The following is a 26,541-nucleotide window of genomic DNA, read 5'->3' as shown; positions in this document are numbered from 1 at the left end:
GGCGTGGTGGGCCAGGTACACTTACATTTTATCAGCTGGGCTTGATGCTGGGACTGCTTTTGTGGGGATTTTGCTCTATTTAGCTATACAATCAAGGGGTACATATGGGCCCAGCTGGTGGGGGTTGGAATTCAGTGACCATTGTCCTCTTGCACATTGCCCTACTGCCCCTGGTATAGAGGTACAAGGGTGCCCTATTTTCCATTGATTTTTTAGATCAACACTCTAGGCAAGATGCCCATTTCTCGTTCATAATCGTTTTGAGGGGCCATTTTGTTCTACACTTCGGTGTTCATCTGCAAATCTTTATATTAAAATATGTGCGTATCAACGTAAAGTTTTGCATCCCGCCCGTGGGGAGATGTTGTCGGCACACAGGTGGACACTGTATGCCTTATAGTGTGTCCTTGTTGCACTTATGCACTCTAGGACCTTCGTTTATCTTCTCAAAAATGTAAAGTCATGCAAATTGGAATCAAGTGTTTCAGTTGTTTGTTTGTGTGGTTGTCACATTGTGAGGTGATGGTGGTGTGATTTTGGTCCCTACAAGTTGCCCAATGGAAGACGAACGACACTTTGACATCAACAAAAGTGGACTCAAAATTGCATTTAATTTTGAGTCCAATAATCAATTTTGGACTCACTTTTCGTTCTCAAAATCCAAAACAAACAGCGCCTTAATATTATTGGAACATGACAGTAATGACTAATGACACTCCATTTATGGACCAAATGACATTTCAGACAATTAGCACTTCATATCAAATATAGTTGCTGGTTTATAAGAACAAAATCTTAACAATGTCTTGTCAGGTTCTTACAGTCTGCTAGGAAGAGCTAGAAACCAATCTGATCCTTTGAAAGAAATGTTTTTTTTTTCTATTTTTTATGAATCCTAACTACTAAATATCCAATTTTTCAATTATTTTCCTATCCATGATAGTACGTAAAGAAGGCACGGCTCCAAGTTGCTCAGGAATAATGGAACGGTGGCATTGAGCATTACTACATACAGCCACATCCAGGGAATAAACACATCAAAGCTCATAGTGACTTGCAGAAAATTCAGATTCTTCTGTTTTTATACTACAAATTGTAATGCTTCCTGTGCCAGCAGACAATCCTAAACTTGCCATCAAGATTGGCATCTCAATTCTCTTCTTTTTTTTCACATATTCTTAGCTCCACATAGATAAGTCATTCCTTTTTTGTGAATGGCAATAGATAACTCATTCCTTCCCAACATTCTCAGACTGATTAATCATAAAAGTATGACAAGTTATATAAGCCATATTAACTTTTCCTTAAAAACCCACATCAAGTAACTGCGGATGATATCTTAAAGGGAAAATGACCAAATGAAAGGGCTTTCTACTGACTATGACATTTGAAGAGGGGAGACTTGGAAATAACCAATATACAGTGATGGTGACTGGTTTGCATGGGTTTAGGACAAAAATACCCTCATTTTAAAAATACCATCACCTCTATCTCTCTCTCTCATGGGATGATCCCAACCATTAATTAGAGGGCCACAATTCCTCTCTCTTTCTCTCTCATGGGATGATCCCAACAGTCCATTAGAGGGCCACAATGTCCTCTCTCTCTCTCTCGTGGGATGATCCCAACCGTCCATTAGAGGGCCCCAATGCCCCCCTCTCTCTCTCATGGGATGATCCCAACCGTCCATTAAAGGGCCACAATGCCCCCTCTCTCTCATGGGATGATCCCAACCATCAATTAGAGGGCCACAATTCCTCTCTCTTTCTCTCTCATGGGATGATCCCAACAGTCCATTAGAGGGCCACAATGCCCCTCTCTCTCTCTCTCTCGTGAGATGATCCCAACCGTCCATTAGAGGGCCCCAATGCCCCCTGTCTCTCTCTCTCTCATGGGATGATCCCAACCGTCCATTAAAGGACCACAATGCCCCCTCTCTCTCATGGGATGGTCCCACCGTCTATTAGAGGGCCACAATGCCCCTCTCTCTCTCTCATGGGATGATCCCAACCGTCCATTAGAGGGCCATAATGCCCTCTTTCTCTCATGGGATGATCCCAACCGTCCATTAGAGGGTCACAATGCCCCGCAGGTTCGTGCACCTCTCTCTGGTATCCTCTAAACCACTGCTTACACTGTATAAACAACTTATAAACACTCTAAACAACTGTTTACCCTATATAAACCACTTGTAAATACTCTAAACCACTGCTTACCCCTATATAAACCAGTGTTTACACTGTATAAACAACTTATAAACACTCTAAACAACTGTTTACCCTATATGAACCATATATGAACCACTTGTAAAAACTCTAAACCACTGCTTACCCTTATATAAACCACTTACAAACACTATAAACCATTGCTTACACTGTATAAACAACTTATAAACACTCTAAACCACTGTTAAGCCTATATAAACCACTTATAAACCACTGTTAGGCTTATATAAACAACTTATAAACACTCTAAACCGCTGCTAGGCTTACATGAACCACTTATAAACACTCTAACCCAGTGCTTACACTGTATAAACAACTTATAAACACTCTAAACAACTGTTTACCCTATATAAACCACTTGTAAATACTCTAAACTACTGCTTACTCCTATATAAACCACTGCGTATACTGTATAAACAACTTATAAACACTTTAAACCACTGTTAAGCCTATATAAACCAGTTATAAACAATCTAAACCACTGTTAGGCTTATATAAACAACTTATAAACACTCTAAACCATTGTTTACCATATATTATACACTTATAAATCCTCTAAACCACTGCTACGATTATATAAAATACTTATGAACGCTGTAAACCACTGTTTACCCTGTATAAACAATGTATAAACACTCTAAACCACTGATAAGCCTATATAAACCACTTATAAACACTCTAAACCACTGATAGGCTTAGATGAACCACTGTTTACCCTATATAAATGAGTTATAAACACTCTAAACCACTGATAAGCCTATATAAACCACTTATAAACACTCTAAACCACTGATAAGCTTAGATAAACCACTGTTTACCCTATATAAACCAGTTGTAAACACTCTAAATCACTGATAAGCCTGTATAAACCACTTATAAACACTATAAACTACTGCTCATCCTGTATAAATCACTTATAAATACTTTAAACCATTGTTAATCCTTAACCAATTATAAACACTATAAACCACTGATAAGCCTTAATAAACCACTACTGAGGATTCTTAACCAAAAAAGCTATATAAACTACTTATAAACACCCACTTCAGTAGTGGTTTATCATAGTGAAATAGTAGTTTAACTTAAGAACTTAGTGGTTTACAGTAAAATAACAATGATTGTAAAGTGGAAAACAGTAGTTTAACATAGAAAACTTTCATTCAAGTTTATAAACATGCCTTATAATTGAAAGAGAAGGGAGAGGGCTAGAAATACACACATTTCCATTGAATGAAGGCTTTGTGCAATGGAATGGTGGTTTACAGTGAAGATTTTTGCGATTTCGGAATCTAATAACGTTTTTTTGCAATAGTTGTTGTAAATGGAGGCGTTTTCCAATGCAATGAAGGGTTAGAGAGGCTTTGACATCTAAAAATGAGGTTTTCAGCAATAGAATAGAGCTTTTGGCATCTAACAATGGAGGTTTTTGGGTTTCAAAAATGGAGGTTTTTGGGTTTTTCATACGTACGTAGGTGGGAGGAAGAAGAAGAAGAGAGAAAAAGGTGGGTTTTGGGATTTGTATTCTAAATGTAATCATTTCAAAAAGGTGATTTGATAGGGAGAGAGAGAGAGAGAGAGAGAGAGAATCAAGGGCATTTTAGTCATATGCACTCTTGATTGGTGATTTACAAAACACCCCTCTTCAAATGTCATAGTCAGTAGAAACCCCTTCTATTTGGTCATTTTCCCTATCTTAAAAACACACTGACAACACTACGATGAATCACATCGAAAACAACAGAAAGGAAAATCCAATGGCAGACAAGATATATTAAATAAATTAAGCACATGCTTGACAACAATGTTAGACAGCAGAATCACAGAAACAAACAAGAGCCCACCAACAAAGAATTCAGTGGCATCCCATGAATAACCATGCATACATGCATAAAAAAATAATGAAAAAGATGGAGAAACTGTTTAATCCTACAACCACAATGTAAAAATCATATAAATTAACCAGCACAACATCATCACAAAATAGTTCCTAAGAAACAAATCAGACCCAACTGCCAAATTTCGATACACTCAAATATACAACATAAAATTTATATATCATCTAAATTAACCATCACAGCATCATCACAAAATAGTAACTAAGAAACAAATCAGACCCAATTGCCGAATTTCGATACACTCAAATATACAACATAAAATCCAATAGCATCTGCCATCCAAACAACATAACAAAAGAGTACTATCCAAGCTCATGACAAGATCCAAACCCAAACCATCATTGGGGGAAAAACTCCTCTCCAAAAGGTCAGGAAAAATGAGCAACACATTAAGAACTATAGCTTGCATTGTATTGAACCTAACATACGGGTTTCTAACAACAACAAAGTTAAGGGTAAGAAAGACCAAGAACCCATTAAAAGGGAAGCCCTTAAAAACCCTAATAGCAGGGACTATAGGTTGTAAAAGGATTTGAACAAAAGAGAATTGGGTAATGACATATTTTCCATATTGGATTCCATCAAAGAAAGGGTAGAAATAACAAATGGCTGAGATTAGGCGGTCTGGGGGGTCTGCAGAATTGCTGGGTTTGTTTTGGGCTGAGATAAATGTTTTGGGTATGGTTTGGTTTTTGAGATTCTTGGTGTTGTTGGGATTGAAAAGAGGGTTTTTTTTGGAGGGAACGTAGAGAGTAAGGGAGATGGGTTTCTGAGGTAGGGAGGGAGGGGTGAATGAGAAGGATAAGAGAGTAGCCATTTGATTGGGCATGGAAGTCTTTGGGTCACAGAAATAAGCAAAAACACCACCACCACCACCACCTCACCTAATAGAAAAAAGTTTGTCTCGGACTTTGAGAGAGAGAGAGGGAGGAAGAGAGTAACACGTTTATCTGAAGTATCTGGGCATTATCACTTACGTTTTCTGCAGATAGGGGTGTCAATCTGCCCCGGCTGGAATGCTGTTGCGAATTATGATCACACTCCCAAAGGTCTCATCGGGCTCATATGAGATCCAAGCTACTTTCATGTCAACTGCATTGAAGATTCCTATCAGCACATTCACTCTGAAATCACTTCTGTCAGCTCCGGGGAAATCTCTTATTTTACTGTGGTTAATGGCCACAATCAAGGCACTGATCGTTGATCTCTATGGGAATCTCTTTGCAACCTTGCTCTGAATATTCATCAACCTTGGATAGTGATTGGGGATTTTAACTGCATTAGATTTTCTAAAGAAAGTTTTGGGGGATCTCAGCCAAACCTCTTACACATTTGTGAACTAAATGCCTGCATTACTTCCTGCTGCTTATCTGATCTCCGAACTATTGGGCACTCCTTTACCTGGTATAATAATTCGCACCTTGATAACCCAAAACTGAAAAAATTAGACAGAGTGCTTGTAAACGAGGATTGGATTAACCTCCATTCCCATACCTCAGCCACCTTTCTAAACTCTGGTCCGTCTGATCACTCACCAATTGTCATTCTCCTTCTCCCTCCCATTTCCAATGGTCCCAAACCTTTTAAGTTCTTCAATATGTGGCTCGATGACCTCTCCCTTTATCCGATTGTTGAACAAGCTTGGAATCAAAACTTCAAAGGTGTTGGGTATATAATATAACCCATGTATGTTCTAATATAAGCCCAATAAGATAATGGACCACTCTAGTGGGCCTATTTGGGCTAGAGCCCACTAACCTATTAAAACCCTAGTCTATCTAATATATATAGGGGCTGGAGGCAACAAACTTGGTATTCCAAAATAGATACCTTGGGTGTAATGCTTCAAGCAACCTCTTGCTTGACCTAATTACCTCTAACAATCTTGAAGCAGTATTTTAAAAACCCTAATTTTGGTCGTGGGTTTTCTTCTCCCTTTTGGGTTTGGGTTTGGGTTTTCTCAGTCGAAACTTGTGCAGCAAGCTTTCCTTGCCCTCGATTCCTACTCGTTGGTTTTGTCTCTCATCTCATGCTCTGTTTTTTTTTTTGCAAAGTTTTTCACATCTCAGAAAAGAAATCCCAATCGAATTATATACAGATGCTAACCCCATTTTTTGGGAACGTTCTAAACTCCCACAAGCAGACGTGTTGTCTCTTACTATCTTCTAGCGTCGTCTCTGTTTGGAGGGCAACTAAGAAAAAAGCAGATTTGATTGGGGTTTGTCTCTGATTTCAGACCAGCCAAAGAGACTTGATTGGGGTTTGTCTCTATCTCAATCACAATCTGGGTGTGGGAATTTTGGGGTTGAAATCACGTTGAGGGCTCCTCGGAAGTGCCTCAATCTTTTGAAGAGTTTATGCGAGACGTATGCCTCTTTAAAGCTGAACGTATTCTCTCAAGAAGCCATACTCCATTGATTCAATTCCTACAAGGGCTGGTAGAGAGCCAATTAGAAGGGTGTTTAATAACGTGGGTTTCTTCTCGCTTGTGCCTTTCTCTGCAACTCACGTTTTTTTTTTAGAACAAAAAAAGAGACGCGTCTGCCTCTCTCACACCTACACGCCCCAATTGGCAGCCCTCTGTCAAATCAATTCGTTTAATCGGCTTTCAATTCCTTGCTTGAACCGATCAAGTTACTATTTGGCCGTGGGTTTATTCCCACACAGAAATAGTTTTGGGCGTGGGTTCCTTCACATACTCACACACAGAAATTGAATTAGCTGTGGATTTGTCTTCTCTCTCAAAAGAATTATAGAAAGAATGGTGGTGTTGTTAGCAATTGAGAGGGCTTTGAAAATTTTGGTGGTTCTCTCTCCCTCTCTATTGTTCGAACAAAGAGATATTGTTTCTTTTCTCCGACAATCTCTATGCTGCTCCGTTGGGGTTTGCCGTTTTGCCGAAGCCGAAATTTTTGCCGTCGGCCTCCTCTCGCCGCTGGTCATTTTCTCGCCGCCGACTAGTTGTTGAGCCACCAATTCTTATTTTGTTTCTTGGATTCGGCTTCAACTTGGTTCTTGCGCAGGTTCTTCTAGCTGGTTCTTGCCGGTTTTTTCCTCCGGTTCACACGGTTCGTTGCGGTTCTCGCGGTTCAGGTCTTGGATTTGGTTCTACGTTTCGCCAATCAGGTGCACTCTTTCCAATTTTTATTTTTCTCTAAATTATTCTATGAAAAAAGAATTCTGCTCTGGTTGAGATGGTCAAACTTCAATTATTTGGTGGGACTGAGTTTAATTCATGGACGCGAAAGACTTAATTCGGTCTACAATATATGAATTGTTTTTACACCGTCTTGAGTACCTTTGCTGCCTCAAATGAAGAAGTTGATGAATCTCAATGGCATTCTTTAAAAAATAAAAAGTATAGGAAAAAGGTGCAAGTGGGACTGGATGATCTCAAACGATTCTTTCGAATCAAAGATGAGAATCGAGCCAAGAATAACTTGGAGATGGTTAGACAGCAACAGTCTGCTGCTAACGCGGTAACATATCCCAAGAATTTTTCTCGAAAATCCAAGTCACCTAAGAGTGATATCCCCAAGTTGGAAGCCAAAAAGACTGTCTTTAAGAAAAAGAAGGGAAAGTGCTACAACTGTGGGAGATATGGTCACTTTGTAGCAGATTGTCAACAACCTAAGAATGCTAAATCTGACACACCACAGAAGGAAGCTCATATGATGGTGGGCAGTGCTGAGCCTAAAGGTTTTGTTGCTATGTTGGGCAACGGTAAGGCCAATACTTTTTCCGACTAGTGGTTAGATACAGGAGCCACTTGTCATGTTTGTAATTTCAAGAAACTACTAGTTGATGTTGTTGCCGCGAAAGAGACCGTTACAGTGGCCAGTGAAGCAGAGGTAGAGGTGACTCACGCTGGTACTGCGAACTTGGTCCTTTCTTTAAGACAAATACTAATTTAAAAAAAATGTTAAAGTAGTTATTGCTCTTCAATAGAATTTAATTTATATTAGTCTTTTAGACTATGCTTGCATATGTACTTCATTTCTGTGTGGTAGAGTGACTTTTGATTGTTAACTCATACTATTTTGATTGTGCATATTTGATAAATGGTATGTTTGATTTGAGTTTAGATTATGAGACTGTTAGTTAGGATAGTTCATCGCTAATTGCTCCTAAGTTGTTACACAACCGATTGGGACATGTGCACTATCAGAAAATGGTCTCCACTTACTAATACTCATAAGATACCATTATATATGTCCATTACATTTGACAAGTGTGAGAGTTAGGAGGGATAGAGAAGGAGAAGATACACATTGACAGGGTTCAAGGAATTCTGTGCCTCTCAGGGCGTAATCCTTGAAACTTCTGCTCCTCTCTCGCCTCAATCAAATAGCATAGCTAAGTGTACGAACAGGACGTTAACTTAAGTGTTCAACTCCATGTTAATGTCAGTTGGCCTGCCTAGTTGTATTTGGGGAGAGGCAGCTTTGACTGAAATCACATCCTGAATAGAGTGCCAAACTCAACATGCTCCTCCACTCCGTATGAGTTATAGCATAAGCATCCTTGTAGATATGACACTCTTAAGATTTGGGGTTGTATTGCTTATGTAAAGATACCAGACCCTAGGAGACCTAAAGTGGGAACTAGAACAAACACTTGTGTTTATTTTGGAGGTGTAGAAGAAGTGCTGCTGCTCAGTTTTTGGATCTATCAACCAATATGGTTATAGAATCTCGAGATGCAGTTTTCTTTGAGAATAAATTTCTCTGAGATCAGGGTTTGACCATATCAGGCGATACAGAGATGGTTACAAAATTGTCGGTTGAGTCTGAACTAGTTACTTCTGACACTTGTCCCAATCTGATTTCTAATTCCGTTCCTGTAAGAGTTTCTACAAGAAATAGAGTACCCAAAATTTTTGGTGAGGACTTTGTGACCTACCATTTAAAGAATGATCCATCATCCTATAAAGAAGCGATGAGATCTAGGGACTCTTTGTTGTGGGCAGAAGCCATTGATGATGAAATGAGCTCTCTGTTGCAAAATCTAACTTCGCAGCTAGTCAATTTGCCAAAAGGGGCTAAGACTGTGGGCTGTAGGTGGATATTGAAGAAGAAACTTAATCCTGACTGATCCATAGCTCGATATAAAGCACGTTTAGTAGCTAAGGGCTATACTCAAGTGAGTTGGATAGACTACTTTGATGTCTTTTCACCGGTCTGTCATTTGGCCACGATAAGAATTCTTCTTGCTTTGGCATCTATTGAACATTTTATTGTGTATCAAATGGATGTAAAGACAGCTTTTCTCAATGGAGAACTGTCAGAGGAAATCTACATGAACCAACCTGAAGGATTTGTCATTGAAGGTTTCGAGAACAAAGTTTGTATGTTACACAAATCTTTGTATGGTCTTAAACAAGCACCTAAATTGTGGCATCAAAAATTTGACAATGTAGTAAAGAGCTTGGGTTTTCTAATCAATTACTCGGATAAATGCCTTTACTATCGTTTTGTGTCGAATAAGGTCATGATATTTGCTTGTATATAGATGTTTATTCTTGTTTCCAATCTCTCTCTCTCGTGAGTAATGTGAAACTAACCTTGGGTAAAGAATTCGACATGAAAGACCTGGGTGTTGTTGACACCATTCTTGGTATAAAAGTAAGTTTTGAAAGGCAAGGGATTTCCCTTGGCCAAGCCTATGATCTTGAAAAACTACTTTCTTTATAGGGATGTAGTGAGTGCAAACCGATTGAGACACCATTTGATTATACCAAGAAGCTGGTCTCTAATGAAGGAGACAGTGTGAATCAGTTAGCTTATTCTCAACTGATTGGTAGTCTCATGTATGCTATGAGTTGCACTAGGCCAGATATAGTCTTTATAGTTGGCATGCTGAGTCGTTTTACTAGCAATCCTGGCCATGAGTATAGAGATGCCCTTATGAGGCTGATGAGATACCTTTCATGTACTCAAGAGTATGCTCAAAACTATGGTGGCCATCCACTTCTCGTGGAAGAATATTCTGATGAATCATGGGGATCAGAATCAGGGGACAGCAAATCTACTGCTGTTGTGTGGAAGTCAAATTGGAACTTTATGCTCTAGCTTCAGTTGCAAATGAAAGCAGAGGAGATAAAGCTTTTGATTATGGTTATGGACATTCCACTGACCCAGTTAAGGATTAGTTCCTTAAGTGTGTTGTGTGATAATCAAGCTACAATTACGATTGTGAAGAACTCACTCTTTAATGGTAAGAGGAGACATCTTAGGCTGAAACATGCCATGCTGAATTATCTCATTGAATATGGGATATCACTTTGATTGATGTGAGATCGAAGGATAATATGGTCGATGCTCTCGCCAAGGGACTGAACAAAGATCAAATATTCAAAACTGTGGGGGAGATGGGGTTAAAGTATGTATAGACAAGACTTAACCTATATTCATGTTATTTTGAATTTTTGAATCTCCCTTTTGACCAAAATAGGCACTTGATATGTTTTGATGATGTTTACAGTTGTTGTGTGTCATTCCACATTTGATGACATGTTCTTTTTGGGAAAGGTTGTACATTCCAAACTTGATGATACAGCTTAACTCAAATATGAATAAGATGACTGTAACATTCCAAAAAGAAACAATGATGAATGGTTCTTTGCAAAAGAAGTTGTTTATGTCTTGTTCTTTATTGAAACTTGACAATGATACTTATGGAGAGAGTGATACTGATACTTTTTCAGCCATTTTGAAATTGTACTAAGTTCTTCTTTAGGTAGAACTAGATACTTTCGTGAATTATGGAATTGCATTAAGTTCTTCTTCAGGTAGAACTAGATACTTTCATGTTTACACTATTGGTTGGATTCATTTTCATGCAATCCATATTTGGTAATTCACAGGGATTGGCGAAAAAGGAGGAGCTTGTCTTGATTTGGACTTTGATGAAGATGACTTACTTAAATCTTCTAAAGTCATAAAGACTATGCTTTTATTTCAGTATGTATAGAGTTTACTTTTTTGTGGAACTTTATTTTGGATCTCGATGAGAATCATACCCCATGAATGAATTCCTCTAAGATCTGTGGGGTTCACTTATATGTGAAACTACCTTTTGGCTGAGTTTAGCTTGTTGTATATCTAGAACTCTTGGTTTGTCATAAAATGATTCATGTTTTCAGTTGGATTACAGATCTTTTATGATATAGACCATATGGTGATGTGGATGTTTCAATATTTTGTTTTGAACATTACACTATCTATCTATTGGATTGTGTTATATGTAGAACATAGGAGGAGATTGTTGGGTATATAATATAACCCGTGTATGTTCTAATATAAGCCCAATAAGATAATGGACCGGTGTAGTGGGCCTATTTGGGCTAGAGCCCACTAACCTATTAAAACCCTAGTGTATCTAATATATATAGGGGCTGGAGGCAACAAACTTGGTATTCCAAAATAGATACCTTAGGTGTAATGCTTCAAGCACCTCTTGCTTGACCTAATTACCTCTAACAAAAGGAACTCCCATGTTCAAAGTTTCCCAGAAATTGAAAACTGTGAAAGGTGCCGTCAAAATTTGGAATCGTGATGTTTCTGGCCGCATCGACATCAATCTTCCAATTAAAAGAAATGAGCTGAATGAAATCCAAAATCAGCTGGTCTCTGATCCAACAAATCTTCAACTCAGAAATCTCGAGGTTCGGGCGAAGGAGGATTATCTCAGAACTAGAAGTTATGAAGAATCCATGCTCAGGCAGAAATCTCGGGTTGACTGGCTGAACTTAGGAGACTCAAATTCAGCTTTTTACTACTCAGCAATCAATGCGAGAAGGAATAGAAATTCCATCCACGGCATCACCATGGAGGATGGTACCCTATCATCGGATTCCTTCCAAATTGGCAATGTCATGGTTACATTTCAGTTCCCTTCTAAATCAACACCAAGACCACCCTGAGGTTCCAAATCCTCTTCACATCCTGAATAATGTTGAAGCTTCCTTACTTATTAGGGAAGTCTCAAAATCTGATGTTGAAGATGTCATTAGGCTCTCTGACGGAAACAAGAGTCCAGGTCCTGAGGTTTCAATGGGGAATTTTTTAAGAAATTCTGGTATCTTATAGGCATTGATGATACTCAAACAATCCAGCATTTTTTTATCAAATGGAAGATGCTGCCTGAAACCAACTCCACCTTCATTTCTCTACTTCCCAAAACAAATGGTTCAAGCACCCCAGACATGTTTAGGCCAATTTCTCTCTGTAACTTTCTTTATAAAGTGATAACAAAAATCATGGCCAATCGTCTCAGACCTTTCATGGATAGGTTAATCCCCCCCTCAATCTGCTTTCATAAAAGGGAGACAAATTCAGGACAACATTCTTCTCACTCATGATCTTGTCCACAACTTTCATAGGAAAAATGCCAAGCCTGCCTTATGTATTAAGATGGACCTTCAAAAGGCCTTTGATAGTGTCAACCGTCCGGGCCTCCTCTTGTTCATGAGCAAACAAGGCTTCCCTGAAAAATGGTGCAAGTGGGTAAGCAAATGCATTGATACACCTTCCTTCTCTGTTCTAGTTAATGGCTCCCCAAAGGGATACTTTAAGTCCACAAATGGGTTAAGGCAAGGTGACCCTCTCTCACCTCTCCTTTTCTGCACAGCTATGGAAATGTTGTCTGTCATCCTTATAGAAGTTTACCATAAAAAGATTATCTCCACCCCCTTCTCAAGAGATAACCTATCAATCACCCACCTCTTGTTTGCACATGATGTGATGCTCTTCATTGATCCCAATCCCAGTTGTGCTCCGGGAGTTCTTGATTGTTTCTCCAAATTCAAAACCTGCTCGGGGATGGGAATTAACACTAGAAAATGTGAGCTTTTCTTTGCTGGTTGCAATGCGACAATCAGGGAAAGAATCTGTGACAGCTTGAAAATCAAAGAAGGGACTCTTCCAGTCAAATATCTTTGGCTTCCTCTCATTACTTCAAGACTTACAGCTGCTGATTGTCTTCCTCTTCTAGGAAAAATTCGAACCAGAATTGCTACTTGGTCTAATCGGCACTTATTTAGAGCAGGGAGGATTGAGCTGGTAAAGACGGTTGTCAACTTATTTCATATCTACTGGGCTGCCTCTTTCAACTTTCCAAAATCTATTCTGGACGGCATTGAAAATTTGTTCTTAGATTTTATCTAGGTAGGGTGTGATCTAAGCAAGAAGTATCATCCTGTTGCCTGGCACCTGCTGTGTAAATCTAAAGATGAAGGAGGCATTGGTATCCGTTCTCTTCGAGATATTAGTAAAGCTTTCCAATTTAAACTGCTTTGGCAGTTAATTTGCAGGAAAAGGAGCACCTGGTCTGATTGCTTTGATAAAAAAATATTTGAGAGGAAGAAATCTTTGGGTCATAAATAAGCCAAGCAACCCATCCTGGGGAATAAGAAGTATTTTCCAGATTCGTGAAGATCCAAAACCCTTTATTTGCTACATTGTTGCTGAAGGAAAAGGTATCGATTTCTGGCGCCACCCTTGGCATCCTAATGGAGTGATCTCATCTCAAACCTCTATCGGATCCATTGGGACCTCCTTCTCCTCTGGATAAGCTTCTTATAAATGGAGTCTGGGACAAAGCTTTTGAAAAGCCATCCTCTCAAATAGGGGTGTAAACGAGCCGAGCCGAGCTTGGCTAGGTTCGGCTCGGCTCGTTAAGCTCAAAAGCTCGGCTCGGGCTCGAACCAGGCTCGGGCTCAGCTCGGCTCGGCTCGGCTCGGTCAGGCTCGGCCAGGCTCGCGAGCCTTACCGAGCTCGGGTTATATTATGTTCACACCCCTCATCTTCCCTGGACAGCCCTACTAGTGTAATTTGACTACTTTTTTTACACTATGGGGGGTGGTCCTAGTAACAAATGGGGTTCCAAAAATGAAGTGACATATTTTGCCCCCCCCCCTTTCACTCCCTGGACAACCCTTTTAATGTATAAATTAATATATAATATATATATTTAAATATATTAAATTCTTAACGAGCCGAGCCAAGCCGAGCCTGGCCTAAATTGGGCTCGGCTCGTTAAACTTAACGAGCCTGGCTAGCCGGCTCGGCTCGGCTCGTTGAGGATTCGAGCCGAGCTCGAGCGAGCTTCCGAGCCCGAGCCAAAATTGACACCCTTACTCTCAGACCTTAAGACTATCCTTCCCCTTGCACTCATTGATACTTCTCACTTCGGTCAACTAATATGGAAACCCTCAAATTCTGGGGAATTCTCAATCAAGAGTGCCTGGCTGGAAATCAAACAGAAGCATCAAAAGTTTGAATGGGCAAATACTATCTGGTTTCCAGGGCATATCCCAAAATTTTCCTTCATCACATGGCAAGCTGTGATGAATAAATTAAGCACAAAGGATCGTCTTTTATTCCTCTCAAATTCTAGTGACTCAACTTGCCCTCTATGCAATCAAGACAGAGAGAATGTGGACCATCTTTTCTTTTCTTGTGCTTATTATGCTTGGATTTGGCGTACCCTTCTCAGGAAGTTCTCATTCTCAAGAAGACCTACCAGGAAGCTCCTCCTTGAAATTCACTGGTTCAGAACCAAAGCTAAAGGAAGAGGTCAAGCTGCAATGGGGCTGAAAATAGCTTTCTCTGCTACCATTTACTTCATATGGATTGAGAGAAATCTCAGGATAATTGAAAACAAGCGGTGCCATCAGCAATTAACTCTCGCAAAAATCATTGATGCTATCAGAATTAGACTTCAGTATCTTCATCTCTCTGACTCTGATACCCCCAGCAACTTGGAAATGGCGAAAAACTTCTACCGTATGAGTGTCCACCATACCCAAAAAGTCAACTATTGCCAATGGCAGAAACCACAGCCAGACACAATCATGGTTAATACAGACGGTTCTCTGGATCAAGATCGAGCTGCTGTTGGAGGAATTCTTCGGGACAGAAATGGTGAAGCTCTCCTCCTGTTCTCTTTGAATGTTCCCCCTACCTCCATCCATGAGCTAGAAATCCTTGCGATCATCATTCGAATAGAATGTGCGAAGACTTATCAGAATAGCAGTTTGTGTATCGACTCTGATTCCCAATGTGCGGTTCAGACCTTCAGAAAAGAGCAGCCATGCCCCTGAAAAAAATGATTCCAGGTGTTAACAAGATAAATTCTGATATTTTGTCATTCAAAGAATGGTCCATCTCTCACAGCTGGAGAGAAGGAAACCATGCTGATGCCGCATATTTTTTGTCAAAATTCAATTATCCTTGTAAAGGGAGAGACATTCCTCCTAACTCTATTCCAAGAGACCTCTATTAGATCATCTTGAATGATTCTGCAGGAATGATCTATGCTCGATTGTAATCGTTTATTTTTCTTAATGAAGCTGGTCGGGGTCTGCCTAATTCCAAATTACCCATTAAAAAAAAAGATACCCTGACAGTCCGATGGACCATCTGGAATCCGAACTTAAATGAACAGGATCTTGACACATTACCAGGATCCATGGAAACGTTTTGGGACCTATCATAGGATCCGGAATTTATTACAAATAACTAGGGGTGCAACTCTGGCCAACCAACCCGACCCGACCCGACCAAAGGAACCCACTTTTCCAAAGCGAACTCGGCCTGCCCCGAGGAACCCTTTTTTTCCCAACCTGATCCCAATCCGACCCAACCTGAGTTTTTTAGCTTACAAAAAAATAAATTATAAAATAAGTCGGGTTCCACTCAGGTCGGGTTGCCCAACCAGACCTGACCCGGCTTTTTTTCAGGTTGAACCCGACCCGAGTTGCACCCCTACAATTAATAACTAACAAAAGCCCGTGAGACAGTCTTAAATCTGACTTTATTATACTATTTTATGGAAGTACTCTCTAATTTTGTATAATTTTTATTATTTCAAGGGTAGTTTAGTAAAAATGAGTCAAATGCATTTTTTAAACGATTCCTATTTTTAGTATTTTTTCGTTGATATCTCAATTCTCGTGTTGCCCTCTTCTCTTCTTGCTCTAACCATTAACCAAAAGTCCATAGCCCACAGCGTCACCGCCATTGCAACTTGCCCTCGAAACTACAAGTCATGCTTGTGCTCGCCCTCTCCCTTGCCCTTTTTTGAGAATTTTAACCGTGAAAAATATAAGACAGACCAACTAGGACCCTCCGATTGACGGTCCGATTTCAAATGGACCATGATTGTGACACAAAAAGTAGGATCCAAATAACATTTCGAATCCGATCCGACCAATAAGAAATTTGAATGGGTCATGACTGGGACATAGGTGGATACGATCCGAAGTGGATCCATAACCCGTATCTGCATAATTGAGAAATGATTATTCACCCCGTTTTCTTCCTTGGGCCTCCACTTTCTAGTGTAAAAATTCAAAAATAGTCACAAATACCCTACAGGAGGTTACCCAATGAAGAAAAGGGGGTGAATATATCACTTCCCTTATAAATTACCAATCTTTGGGTGATCTACACTGTCACCATTGGGTCCCATCCTAGATTGGATAGGTAGGAGTGTCAATGGACCCAGATGGTCTCACGGGTCATTGCAATCTGAATTTGACAGGATCCATAGACACATTTCAGATCCCTATCATCAAAATTATTTTTTATCGGACCTAGACAACTAAAACTACCTGTATTTGAAATTCAAAATACATAACTAAAAACTAACCGCTAACTTACGTAATCTACCACCATAACAATCCAACAGTCAGATCTTGAAGATATTTTAGATATGATCTAATACAGTTGGAGCTCTTATAATTAATGCTCCATAAATTTATAATCTCTTATATCCTATGCTCAAACCAGGAACGGGCATATTGATCCTAGGTTAGTAATTTATAATCTCTTATTTCTAATACTTAAATAGAAAAATCTAGTGATATAAGGTATAAGCGAGTATCTTCTTGGGAACTGTTGTCCAACGTAGGAGAAGGTAATGTATCGGCCTTATGATTGGTGTTTGAACTGTTAGAAATAGTTTCAGTTTTCATCATCATTGTCATATATCCAAGCTTGACTCCTTCCAAGCATTGAGGCGAATTAACTGTAACTTCCTACCACCTTATTTGTAGAGAATTTCGGCTCATAGAAAATTTCATAACTATTGTAGTTAAGAAAACTCTAATTAAATTCATCCATCTCTTGGCTTTTAGTTCTTGAAACATAGATAAAATGCCTTTGTTAAAATCAATTAACGGGTAATGTCCCTTTACACATAATAAAAAGGGAAATTAAGGGCGTGTTCGGTAGCGCTTCCCATTCTCACCTATAGAATTGGGTAGAAGCGGATTGTGGAAGCGAAAATATGTCGCTCCGTAAAATTTCATCAGTCAGCCCTAAAAAATGGGAACTATCGGAAACGGACTCTTCATATGTCACCCTTCAGAACAAGATTCTCCAATTATTTTGTGCTATAGTCATTCCCGCACCTAAAATATAGGTAGAATCTATTTTTTAGAGGTTTGCCGAACACGCCCCAAGTGTTTTCCATACCAAAAAGGGGTGGTGGTGATAGACTTACTTTCTAATACTTAATATTCTCTGATATTTTATATAAAAAAAGCCACCACGAACATAAAATATAAGAGCCCCAACTGTACATTCTAACACATAGCCCAAAACTTTTGGCAAATCGACAGCCTCCTAAACTCCTAACAGGTGGACATAGTGGGAATTCCATCAAGAACATGCTACTACTCACTATTTCTATATTGGAATCTCACTGAACTACTTTGTCAAAATGTTGCTTTCGGCTGCGTTACTCCATCACCAAGAGGTCACACTCAGATTCCCCTTGCCGGTCCGGTTTGGAAGAAAGCTACCGAATCATTCTTAAAACTGTGAATCCAGTATACTATCTGCTTAGAATTAAGCTAAATGTCTTTTATCTCTCCATCACCAGGAAGGCTAAACCTTTGATTTTTCTGGCTTGTCTTTTGTCTATCTATTTTTTTGGTGGGTCTGCCTAAGGCCCCGGTACAAAAGCAAAAGACCATTTTAGTAGTATTTTACCACGTGGATATGCGTGAGCTAATAAGCTTCACTTGCGATTATAAAGAATTTTCCAAATTGAAGTTGAGTACAACAGAATCAGCATATATACAAGACCAAACCCTCTAATTGTTTCTCACTCATGGAGGATGCCAAAGGTCCCTTGAAGTGTCAATGATCTGGTAAGCTAAATTTGGGGCATCGAGGGACTCAGTTTACTCCGGGTTCTCTCTCCCAATTGATGTGAATCTATAATATCATTTCGCTCTAAATATAGTTCCCTTTCTTCAAGAAAACATGGAGAAAGCCAAAGATGATCAAATGGACTATTCAAAAGAAATGGACAATGCCAAAGATCAAATAGAGAATGCCAAAGGTCAGCTCTCTCTCTCTCTCTCTCTCTCTCTCTAGACAAGCTGAGCCGTTAGATTCATAGTATATAGGGGGCACTATGTGATCCAACGACTAAGATTTTCTCCCTCATCTTTCCTTTATTATTCTTGTTTTGGGTTTGAGTGCCCCTAATATATGAAAAGGTAGGTGGCTCTTCCCAATCTACATGGTTGGGTTAGGGACGAGACATTGTTCCGAACCATTTTTCGCCTGGACCCACCACTGTGTTGCCATTTTTTATCTAACATGCACATTGAATTCCAATGGCTAATTACTCAAAGGCTTTTAGAATGTTAGAATCATCCAATCATATCATAATGATTTTTAGGCCTAGATCAATCAAAGTTTGCTGGCAACCGTGCTTGGTATCCAAGATCAACCAATTCTTTGTTGGGTTGGGATCAGTTGAACAGGAGTGTCAATAGAAACCGACGGTCCGAAGGATACAAAGGATCCGAATGTTAATGGAAAAGATTTGGGTACAACAGCCAAATCCGAAGCATGTCCATTGGATCGGTATCGTAAGGTTGGATACGGTCTGAAATAAATTTCGGATCGTGACTAAGACATAACCAGGAAATCTGGTGCATCGTCATAAATCCAAATGACGGTGCCAATGTATGAAAATAGGCTCATGTCTATTTATGAAGTGTATTTTCGTAAGATTTAAAAATCTACTCAACAACAATTTTATTTTCTAGCTTTTCATTTTGATGATAATCCGCCTCTCTTTCGAATTTCTTCCTTCTTTCCCATAACCCTAAGCCCATATACAACGTAAATAGGACACTCCAATGGGCTGTCCTACTTAAAATGGATCGTGACCCAATTAGGGGTGCAACTCGGGTCGATTTTTGGGAATTCTGGTTGACATTTTACCTTAAAATCGGATCGGGTTCAGGTTGACTCCAGTTCATTTTTTTTACCAAAAGCTCAACCCAACCCGGCCCAAGTTGCACCCCTACTAATTACCAAACTCAAAAAGTAAGATCCAAAAAGAAGTCTAATAGGATCGTGCCGATAAGAGATCAAACAGATCATGACCAAGAATAGGTGGATCTGATCCGAAGAGGATCCGTTCACACCCTTATAGGTGAAAAATACAGAAGCCAATCAGAATTCGACTTGTGAAGGGGTTGAGCTTGCAAGAACTCATTTCTAGCTAATTTTTTACCTAATATTCTTGTCACATAGGTGTAGAAGAAGAGATCAACGATTCTCCGATCGAGCAAGTAAGGTTAACGGTTCCAATTAAAGACGATCCGACATTGCCAACATTAACATTCAGAACATGGGTGCTTGGAGCTACGAGCTGCGCTCTTCTATCTTTTGTGAATCGGTTCTTCGATTATCGACAAAACCCAATTGGAATTTCTTCTTTGTGTGTACAAATTGCGGCGCTTCCAATAGGAAAATTGATGGCAGCAACTCTTCCAACAAAATCCATCAGAATCCCTGGAATAAAATGGACATTCTCACTGAATCCAGGGCCTTTCAACATGAAAGAGCACGTCCTTATCACTATCCTAGCTCACTCTGCAGGTTCTCCTTATGCATTGGCAGCGGTTTCCGTAGTGAAAGCTTTTTATCATAGGGGGATTAATCCCTTGGTTGCCATGCTCTTGACTCAAACATCTCAGGTAAGGAAACTCCCTTTTCTCTTCCTACCTGTATGTATTAATGAGTCCATGGGAAGCTCAGCATGAAGTAGGAAGATCAGTACTGTCTTCTAGACCTTGAATTCACAATGATTGATATGGCAAAACGAATTTTACTCAATATATAAATATATATGGGATTTGCTAGGGGATTTTGTGGAAAGTAATTTCGCGGTTCTTTTGCAGGAGAGAACAACCACCTCAGATGACTAAAATTAACAAGACAAAATCTGATAAATGTGAGCATATGTGGCTGTTCTCTGGTGCAAAAGTCAGCCGCGAAATGGCTTTCAGCGAAATTGCCTGGAAAATCCCATATTTTTAATATATACCAATAGTTCTAAGTTACCAACTTTGAAAGGCTTTTTGGTTTTACGTACGGAGTCTAACTCGTTTTACTAATGAGTGGAAGAATTTTAGTATTATGTTTTATACTTGTTATAGCTGATGGGGTACGGATGTGCTGGTGTACTTATGAAGTTCCTTGTAGACAATCCATACATGTGGTGGCCTTCAACCCTACTTGATGTGTCTCTCTACAGGTCTCTCTTTCTCTAATATTGTTTGACGAATGCTATTCTTTTCTATATCTGTTGATTATAGTGTACTCTGAATGCTATTCTTTTCTATATCTGTGGATTATTAGTGTACTCTGAATGCTATTGTTTTTTTTTTTTTTTGAAAGATGACTTTTATTAATCCAAAAGAAAAACCATACAGGGGACAAGATGTCCCCAAAAGGGCCTCAAGAAACAGAGCCCAGAAACATTACAATGGTCTAAAACGCAAAAGCCCTTCTAGGACTGTCCATTCCCGTTCCCCATTACATTATCCAGGGTACAAATCTGCATAGACTCCAGCATGACGCCTTCTATGGTTAATACTTGGCCAGATCAAGCGTATCAGGTCCTTAACTTCTGCAATATAAGTCCGAAGTCTCCAAGGCCCTTTAGACTTTTCTGTGGCCCATGCGATCGTATTAGATGAATCGCCTTCAACAATTAGTGGGTGGGAAAAATTGCTTACCATTTTATGCCAAACAGTAGAGCCCTTTCACCTCATTCGCATCACACACACCAGTTGGACCCGAGGATGACATTACAATACTTCCTCGGTCATCTTTGATTACTCCACCGATCCCAGCCTTTCCGGGGTTTCCCATCGAGCTGCCATCAAAGTTAAGTTTCATCGATCCCCTTGTGGAGGAACCCATTTTGGGTGATTTTGATTGGTAGCATTCTTTCCCAAATAGTGATTTTGATTGGTAGCTTTCTTTCCCGAATAACCGCACTCCAGTTCCTAAGTATTTCCCCTATTCCATATGTTACCCATTTGATGTTCTTCACCCATGAAATTAGTTCAACCTTCACTTCAATCCCAATCCATTCCAAGCACTTGTTCTTTTCGCCTTATATTCGATTGTTTCTTTCTTTCCAAATGTTTTCTTTATCTGTGGATTATTAGTGTACTCTAAATACTTTTTTTTTTTTTTGAAATAGCACTCTGAATGCTATTGTTTTCTTTATTTGTGGAATATTAGTGTACTCTTTGAGGTTTGTGATGTGTCCCACCCCGGGATTTAGAGTAACATCCAGGAGTCTTCGAGCATGACAAGGAAACCATGTTCTTTTACTTGTGTAGGGCATTACACGAGGACGAAGTGAGGTCGAAGGGACAGTTAACAAGACTCCAATTCTTTCTTATAGCATTAATCTCGAGCTTCGCGTATGCTGTCATCCCTAATTACTTCTTTCCTTCTATATCTGTACTCTCATTTGTTTGTTGGATTTGGAAGGATTCAGTAACTGCGCAACAAATTGGCTCTGGTCGCTTTGGTCTTGGCATTGGCTCCTTTGGCTTAGACTGGTCTACCATTGCTGGTTACACAGGAAGTCCCTTTGCCACTCCTGGTTCTACACTCCTTAACTTCATGGCTGGATTTATAGTAGTCGTTTACATAATGAACCCCGTTCTTTATTGGAATAACATAATGGGTGCCAAGAAATTTCCAATTTTCACTTCCCATCTGTTTGATTCTGATGGGCAAATTTACAACATTTCGCGGGTTTTAGACGCGAAAACCTTCAGTTTCAATCAACAAGGCTACGATGAGTACTCGCCGATTTATCTCAGCACCTTCTATGCATTTTGTTACGGGCTGAGATTCGCGGCTTGCTCTTCAACTCTGACTTATGTTGCTTTCTTCCATGGAAGGTGAAACTCTTCTTCCTCATTATATTGATTTATTCAAAATTATATGGTCTAGACATGTAGCTACACGTAATGGGGTACGACTAGGGGTGCAATTAGGATCAACCTATGGAAATGATTTTTGGGGCACGACCTATTTAGGCTGTGGCCCATCTAATGGACGGTTTGGATCATCCTATCGTACGGGCCATACTATACTTTTAATAAAGTGAGAGTCCCTCATCAAAATACAGTAGCGGTGATAACATTTCACTATAAAAAATCTTGACTTATTTATTTATTTATTTTGATATGTTTCTATCTCTTATACGAAGCCAAGGCTATTAATCATCATGTTATTTTTTTTTTTACTTAGTACGATTCTCCGGCATTATAAAGACGCCTTCCATGGCAAAAACCAAAGCGGCGATGTTCATAACAGGTTGATGAAAAAGTATGAGCGTGTTCCTCAGTGGTGGTTTTTATCCATCTTAGTTTCAATGATCATCCTTTCAGTCATCACTTGTAGCGGTTTTGGAGAACAACTCCAACTTCCTTACTGGGGGCTTATACTAGCATGTGGTATGGGCATGATTTTTATAATCCCCGTATCAGTTATGGTAGCCACTACAAATCAGGTAAACTAAAAAAGAAACTTGGTAATCTATTCTTCCTAAATCATATTTCAACTATTGAGAGCATGCGCGGGGGGGGGGGGGGGGGGGGGGGGGGGGGGGGGGGGTGGAGTGAAAATATCATCTCCCAAAAAAAAAACTTAGCAAACACCTGTAAAATTGTTGTCCCTACGCTAATGCATAGGTTTGGGTAAAGATGGTGAGCCCTACTCGTCAATAACATTAGGGGTAAATGGTGGGTTCCACCTTATGCAAGTTTGAGTGGAGATTATGGGCTCCACCTCATCAAAACCTGAGGTGTAAAATGGTAGGCCTCACCCATAAAATACATGAGGTGTAAAGCAGTGACCCCATCTATCAATAACATGTATGCATGGGTTTGGGTGGAGATGGTTGACCCACTTCATCTAAATTATTGGGCCCCACCCATCATAGCATGAGGTGTAAAATAGTGATCTCCAGTCTCCACCATGCTGAGTTGAATAAATTAGTAATAACAGTGAAAAGACAGAAAACAAAGAGGAGAGAGAGGGTAGAAAAGGTTCTTCCAATAAAAAAATTTGCAGGGAAAAAAAATCAAATGACAATGGAAAGAAACATACTTAGTATATATTACAGATAATATAGATAGATTATAGATAGATAAAGAGAGGGTAATTGATCTGCATGTTTGAATTTGTAGGGACGACTACCTGCTGAAATCCACGAGTTAATGGTTGGGTACCTCTTCCCTGGAAAACCACTTGCTAGCTTGACTTACAAGGTCTACAGCTATATCAGCCTCGCCCATGCCGTCGAATTTATCGTTGATTTCAAGATTGCCCATTACATGAAGATTCCACCTAAATCAATCTTCTTTACTCAGGTAATTAAATCATCTTACTCTAAGGGGCCGTTTGGATATGCGGATTTTAGAATCCAAGTTTTTAGTTTGAAAACAGTGTAAAAGAAGGTTAACGATCAAGCTCATGTATGCTGTCCTGAAAGGGTTTCTTGGATTTTAAGTGAAATTCAGGTTTTAAAAATCTCTCCTGCATCCTGAGATTTCTGAAAATATGGAAGGATCTGCTACTCTCTTGCTGACGGAAAGAATTGCGAGAAGTAAAAAACGACAGCTGGTTAGCTTCTTCTCTTGTCTCTTAGCTACAATTTTGAAGAAATCTCGGATTCTAAAATCTGCGTATCCAAACGGCCCCTAAATGTTTTACTAAAAAATCAAGAATAATCTAGCTCATATCGATGGGGAGATCACCTACGACTGAACATGTGGCCACCTTGGATTGATCTTTCCACACCCTCTGATACACGGTCTCGGCTCTCATGGTCCAAAACTCGATCTCAGACGATGATCATAACCATCTAATCAATAATTTTTTTTAAAATAAAGATACCTTTTATTAAAAGAAAGGATTACAAGTGCACATTTGGATGTAACAAAGATATCCCACTTAAGTAAGGGTGCAACTGGGGTCGAGTTTTGGGAATTCGGGTTGAGCTTTTACCATTAATTCGGGTCAGGTTTATGTTGATTCCAATTCAATTTTTAACAAAAGCTCAACCCGACCCGATCCGATCCGACCCGACCCAGGTTGTATTCTATACTTAAGTCGATTCAATTTTTTTTAACGGCAAAGAATTATATTTATAAACAAAAAGAAAACCTGCGAAACGCCCTAGAGATCAAGATGAACAAAGTACAAGGCTATTAAAAAGAATAAATACAAAGATTACAAAACCAATGTGTTTCTTATGGTATATGAATTGTGCCACTCAATCTACACTACATTCTTTTTCATGACCATGGTTTTAAATTTCGGCCGAAATCCGAAATTTTGGAATTCGGTTGAAACCGAAACTTAAATTTCATGAAATCTAAAATTTCAGAAATTTTGTGAAATTGAATTTTATTTTTTTAAAATATAGAATTTCGGCCAAAATTTTCGATATAATAAAATATTACTTTTTTCTATTACCGGCGGCCGAAATTTCAGGATTTCGGCCGAAATTGGGACCCAAACCAACTTTTAAAACCATGCTCATGACACAGGTTGGCGGCACAGTGATCTCATCGACTGTTAATTTCTTTACGGCATGGTGGCTGTTAACATCCGTGCCGAATATATGTGATCAATCCAAGTTGCCCAAGGGGAGTCCATGGACGTGTGCTAGTTACAACACATTCTATGATTCAACACTCGTATGGGGGGTGATGGGCCCAGGCAAAATGTTCGCCCCCCACGGCCAATACTCAAAGATGTACTATTTCTTCATCTTTGGAGCAATTGCCCCCATATTGGTTTGGGTAGTTTCGCGTAAATTCCCTAAGAAGAAGTGGATCAAACTCATATGTCCTCCTCTGATACTCAGTGCTGCAACTCACATGCCCCCAGCGACACCAGTAAACATTTGGTCTTGGTTAACTTTGGGCATACTCTTCAACATTATATTGTATAGAAAGTATAAGGCGTGGTGGGCCAGGTACACTTACATTTTATCAGCTGGGCTTGATGCTGGGACTGCTTTTGTGGGGATTTTGCTTTATTTAGCTATACAATCAAGGGGTACATATGGGCCCAGCTGGTGGGGGTTGGAATTCAGTGACCATTGTCCTCTTGCACATTGCCCTACTGCCCCTGGTATAGAGGTACAAGGGTGCCCTATTTTCCATTGATTTTTTATATCAACACTCTAGGCAAGATGCCCATTTCTCGTTCATAATCGCTTTGAGGGGCCATTTTGTTCTACACTTCGGTGTTCATTTGCAAATCATTATATTAAAATATGTGCGTATCTACGTGAAGTTTTGCATCCCCGCCCGTGGGGAGATGTTGTCAGCACGACTGGGGTGGATATTGTATGCCTTATAGCGTGTCCTTGGGCACTGGGTGCGCTCTTGGACCTTCATTTATCTTCTCAAAAAAGTAAAGTCATGCAAATTGGAATCAAGTGTTCAGTTGTTTGTTTGTATTGAATATGGTTGTCACATTGTGAGGTGATGGTGGTGTGATTTTGGTCCCTACAATTTGCCCAATGGAAGACGAGAAGTGGACCCAAAATTGCATTTAATTTTGAGTCCAATAATCAGTTTTGGACTCACTTTCCGTTCTCAAAATCCAAAACAAACAGCACCTTAATATTATTGGAACATGATAGTAATGACTAATGACACTCCATTTATGGACCAAATGACATTTCAGACAATTAGCACTTCATATCAAATATAGTTGCTGGCTTATAAGAACAAAATCTTAACAATGTCTCGTCGGGTTCTTACAGTCTGCTAGGAAGAGCTAGAAACCAATCTGATCCCTTGAAAGAAAGGTTTTTTTTTCTATTTTTTATGAATCCTAACTATTAAATATCCAAAATTTCAATTATTTTCCTATCCATGATAGTGCGTAAAGAAGGCCCGCTCCAAGTTGCTCAGGAACAATGGAACAGTGGCATTGAGCATTACTACATACAGCCACATCCAGGGAATAAACACATCAAAGCTCATAGTGACTTGCAGAAAATTCAGATTCTTCTGTTTTTATACTACAAATTGTAATGCTTCCTGTGCCAGC

General features: G+C 39.5%; 1 protein-coding gene across 1 annotated transcript; it reads left to right on the top strand.

Moving 5' to 3' along the window:
* Positions 1-18,396: 18,396 nt before the first annotated feature.
* LOC143856624 (oligopeptide transporter 5-like) lies at positions 18,397-26,061 on the top strand. Its single transcript, XM_077366893.1, has 7 exons — positions 18,397-18,475; positions 19,687-20,132; positions 20,595-20,692; positions 21,792-22,364; positions 22,717-22,978; positions 23,658-23,840; positions 25,023-26,061. The coding sequence occupies exons 1-7, from the start codon at positions 18,397-18,399 to the stop codon at positions 25,644-25,646; spliced, it is 2,265 nt and encodes a 754-aa protein (XP_077223008.1). The 3' UTR covers positions 25,647-26,061.
* The last annotated feature ends 480 nt before the right edge of the window (positions 26,062-26,541 follow it).

The sequence above is a fragment of the Tasmannia lanceolata genome, unplaced genomic scaffold (assembly GCF_043159265.1).
Source record: "Tasmannia lanceolata isolate RefF3 unplaced genomic scaffold, GAP_Taslan_0.1 ptg000023l, whole genome shotgun sequence".
Lineage (NCBI taxonomy): Eukaryota > Viridiplantae > Streptophyta > Magnoliopsida > Canellales > Winteraceae > Tasmannia > Tasmannia lanceolata.
The sequence above is the reverse complement of the archived record's forward strand: the minus strand, read 5'-3'. Positions and strand labels throughout refer to the sequence as shown.

Excerpts from the sequence above, each read along its gene's own strand:
- LOC143856624 (XM_077366893.1), top strand. The coding sequence starts at position 18,397 with ATGGAGAAAGCCAAAGATGATCAAATGGACTATTCAAAAGAAATGGAC. Across the intron at positions 20,133-20,594 it reads TCTTGACTCAAACATCTCAG|CTGATGGGGTACGGATGTGC; the intron begins GTAAGGAAACTC and ends TACTTGTTATAG. Across the intron at positions 22,979-23,657 it reads TGGTAGCCACTACAAATCAG|GGACGACTACCTGCTGAAAT; the intron begins GTAAACTAAAAA and ends TTGAATTTGTAG.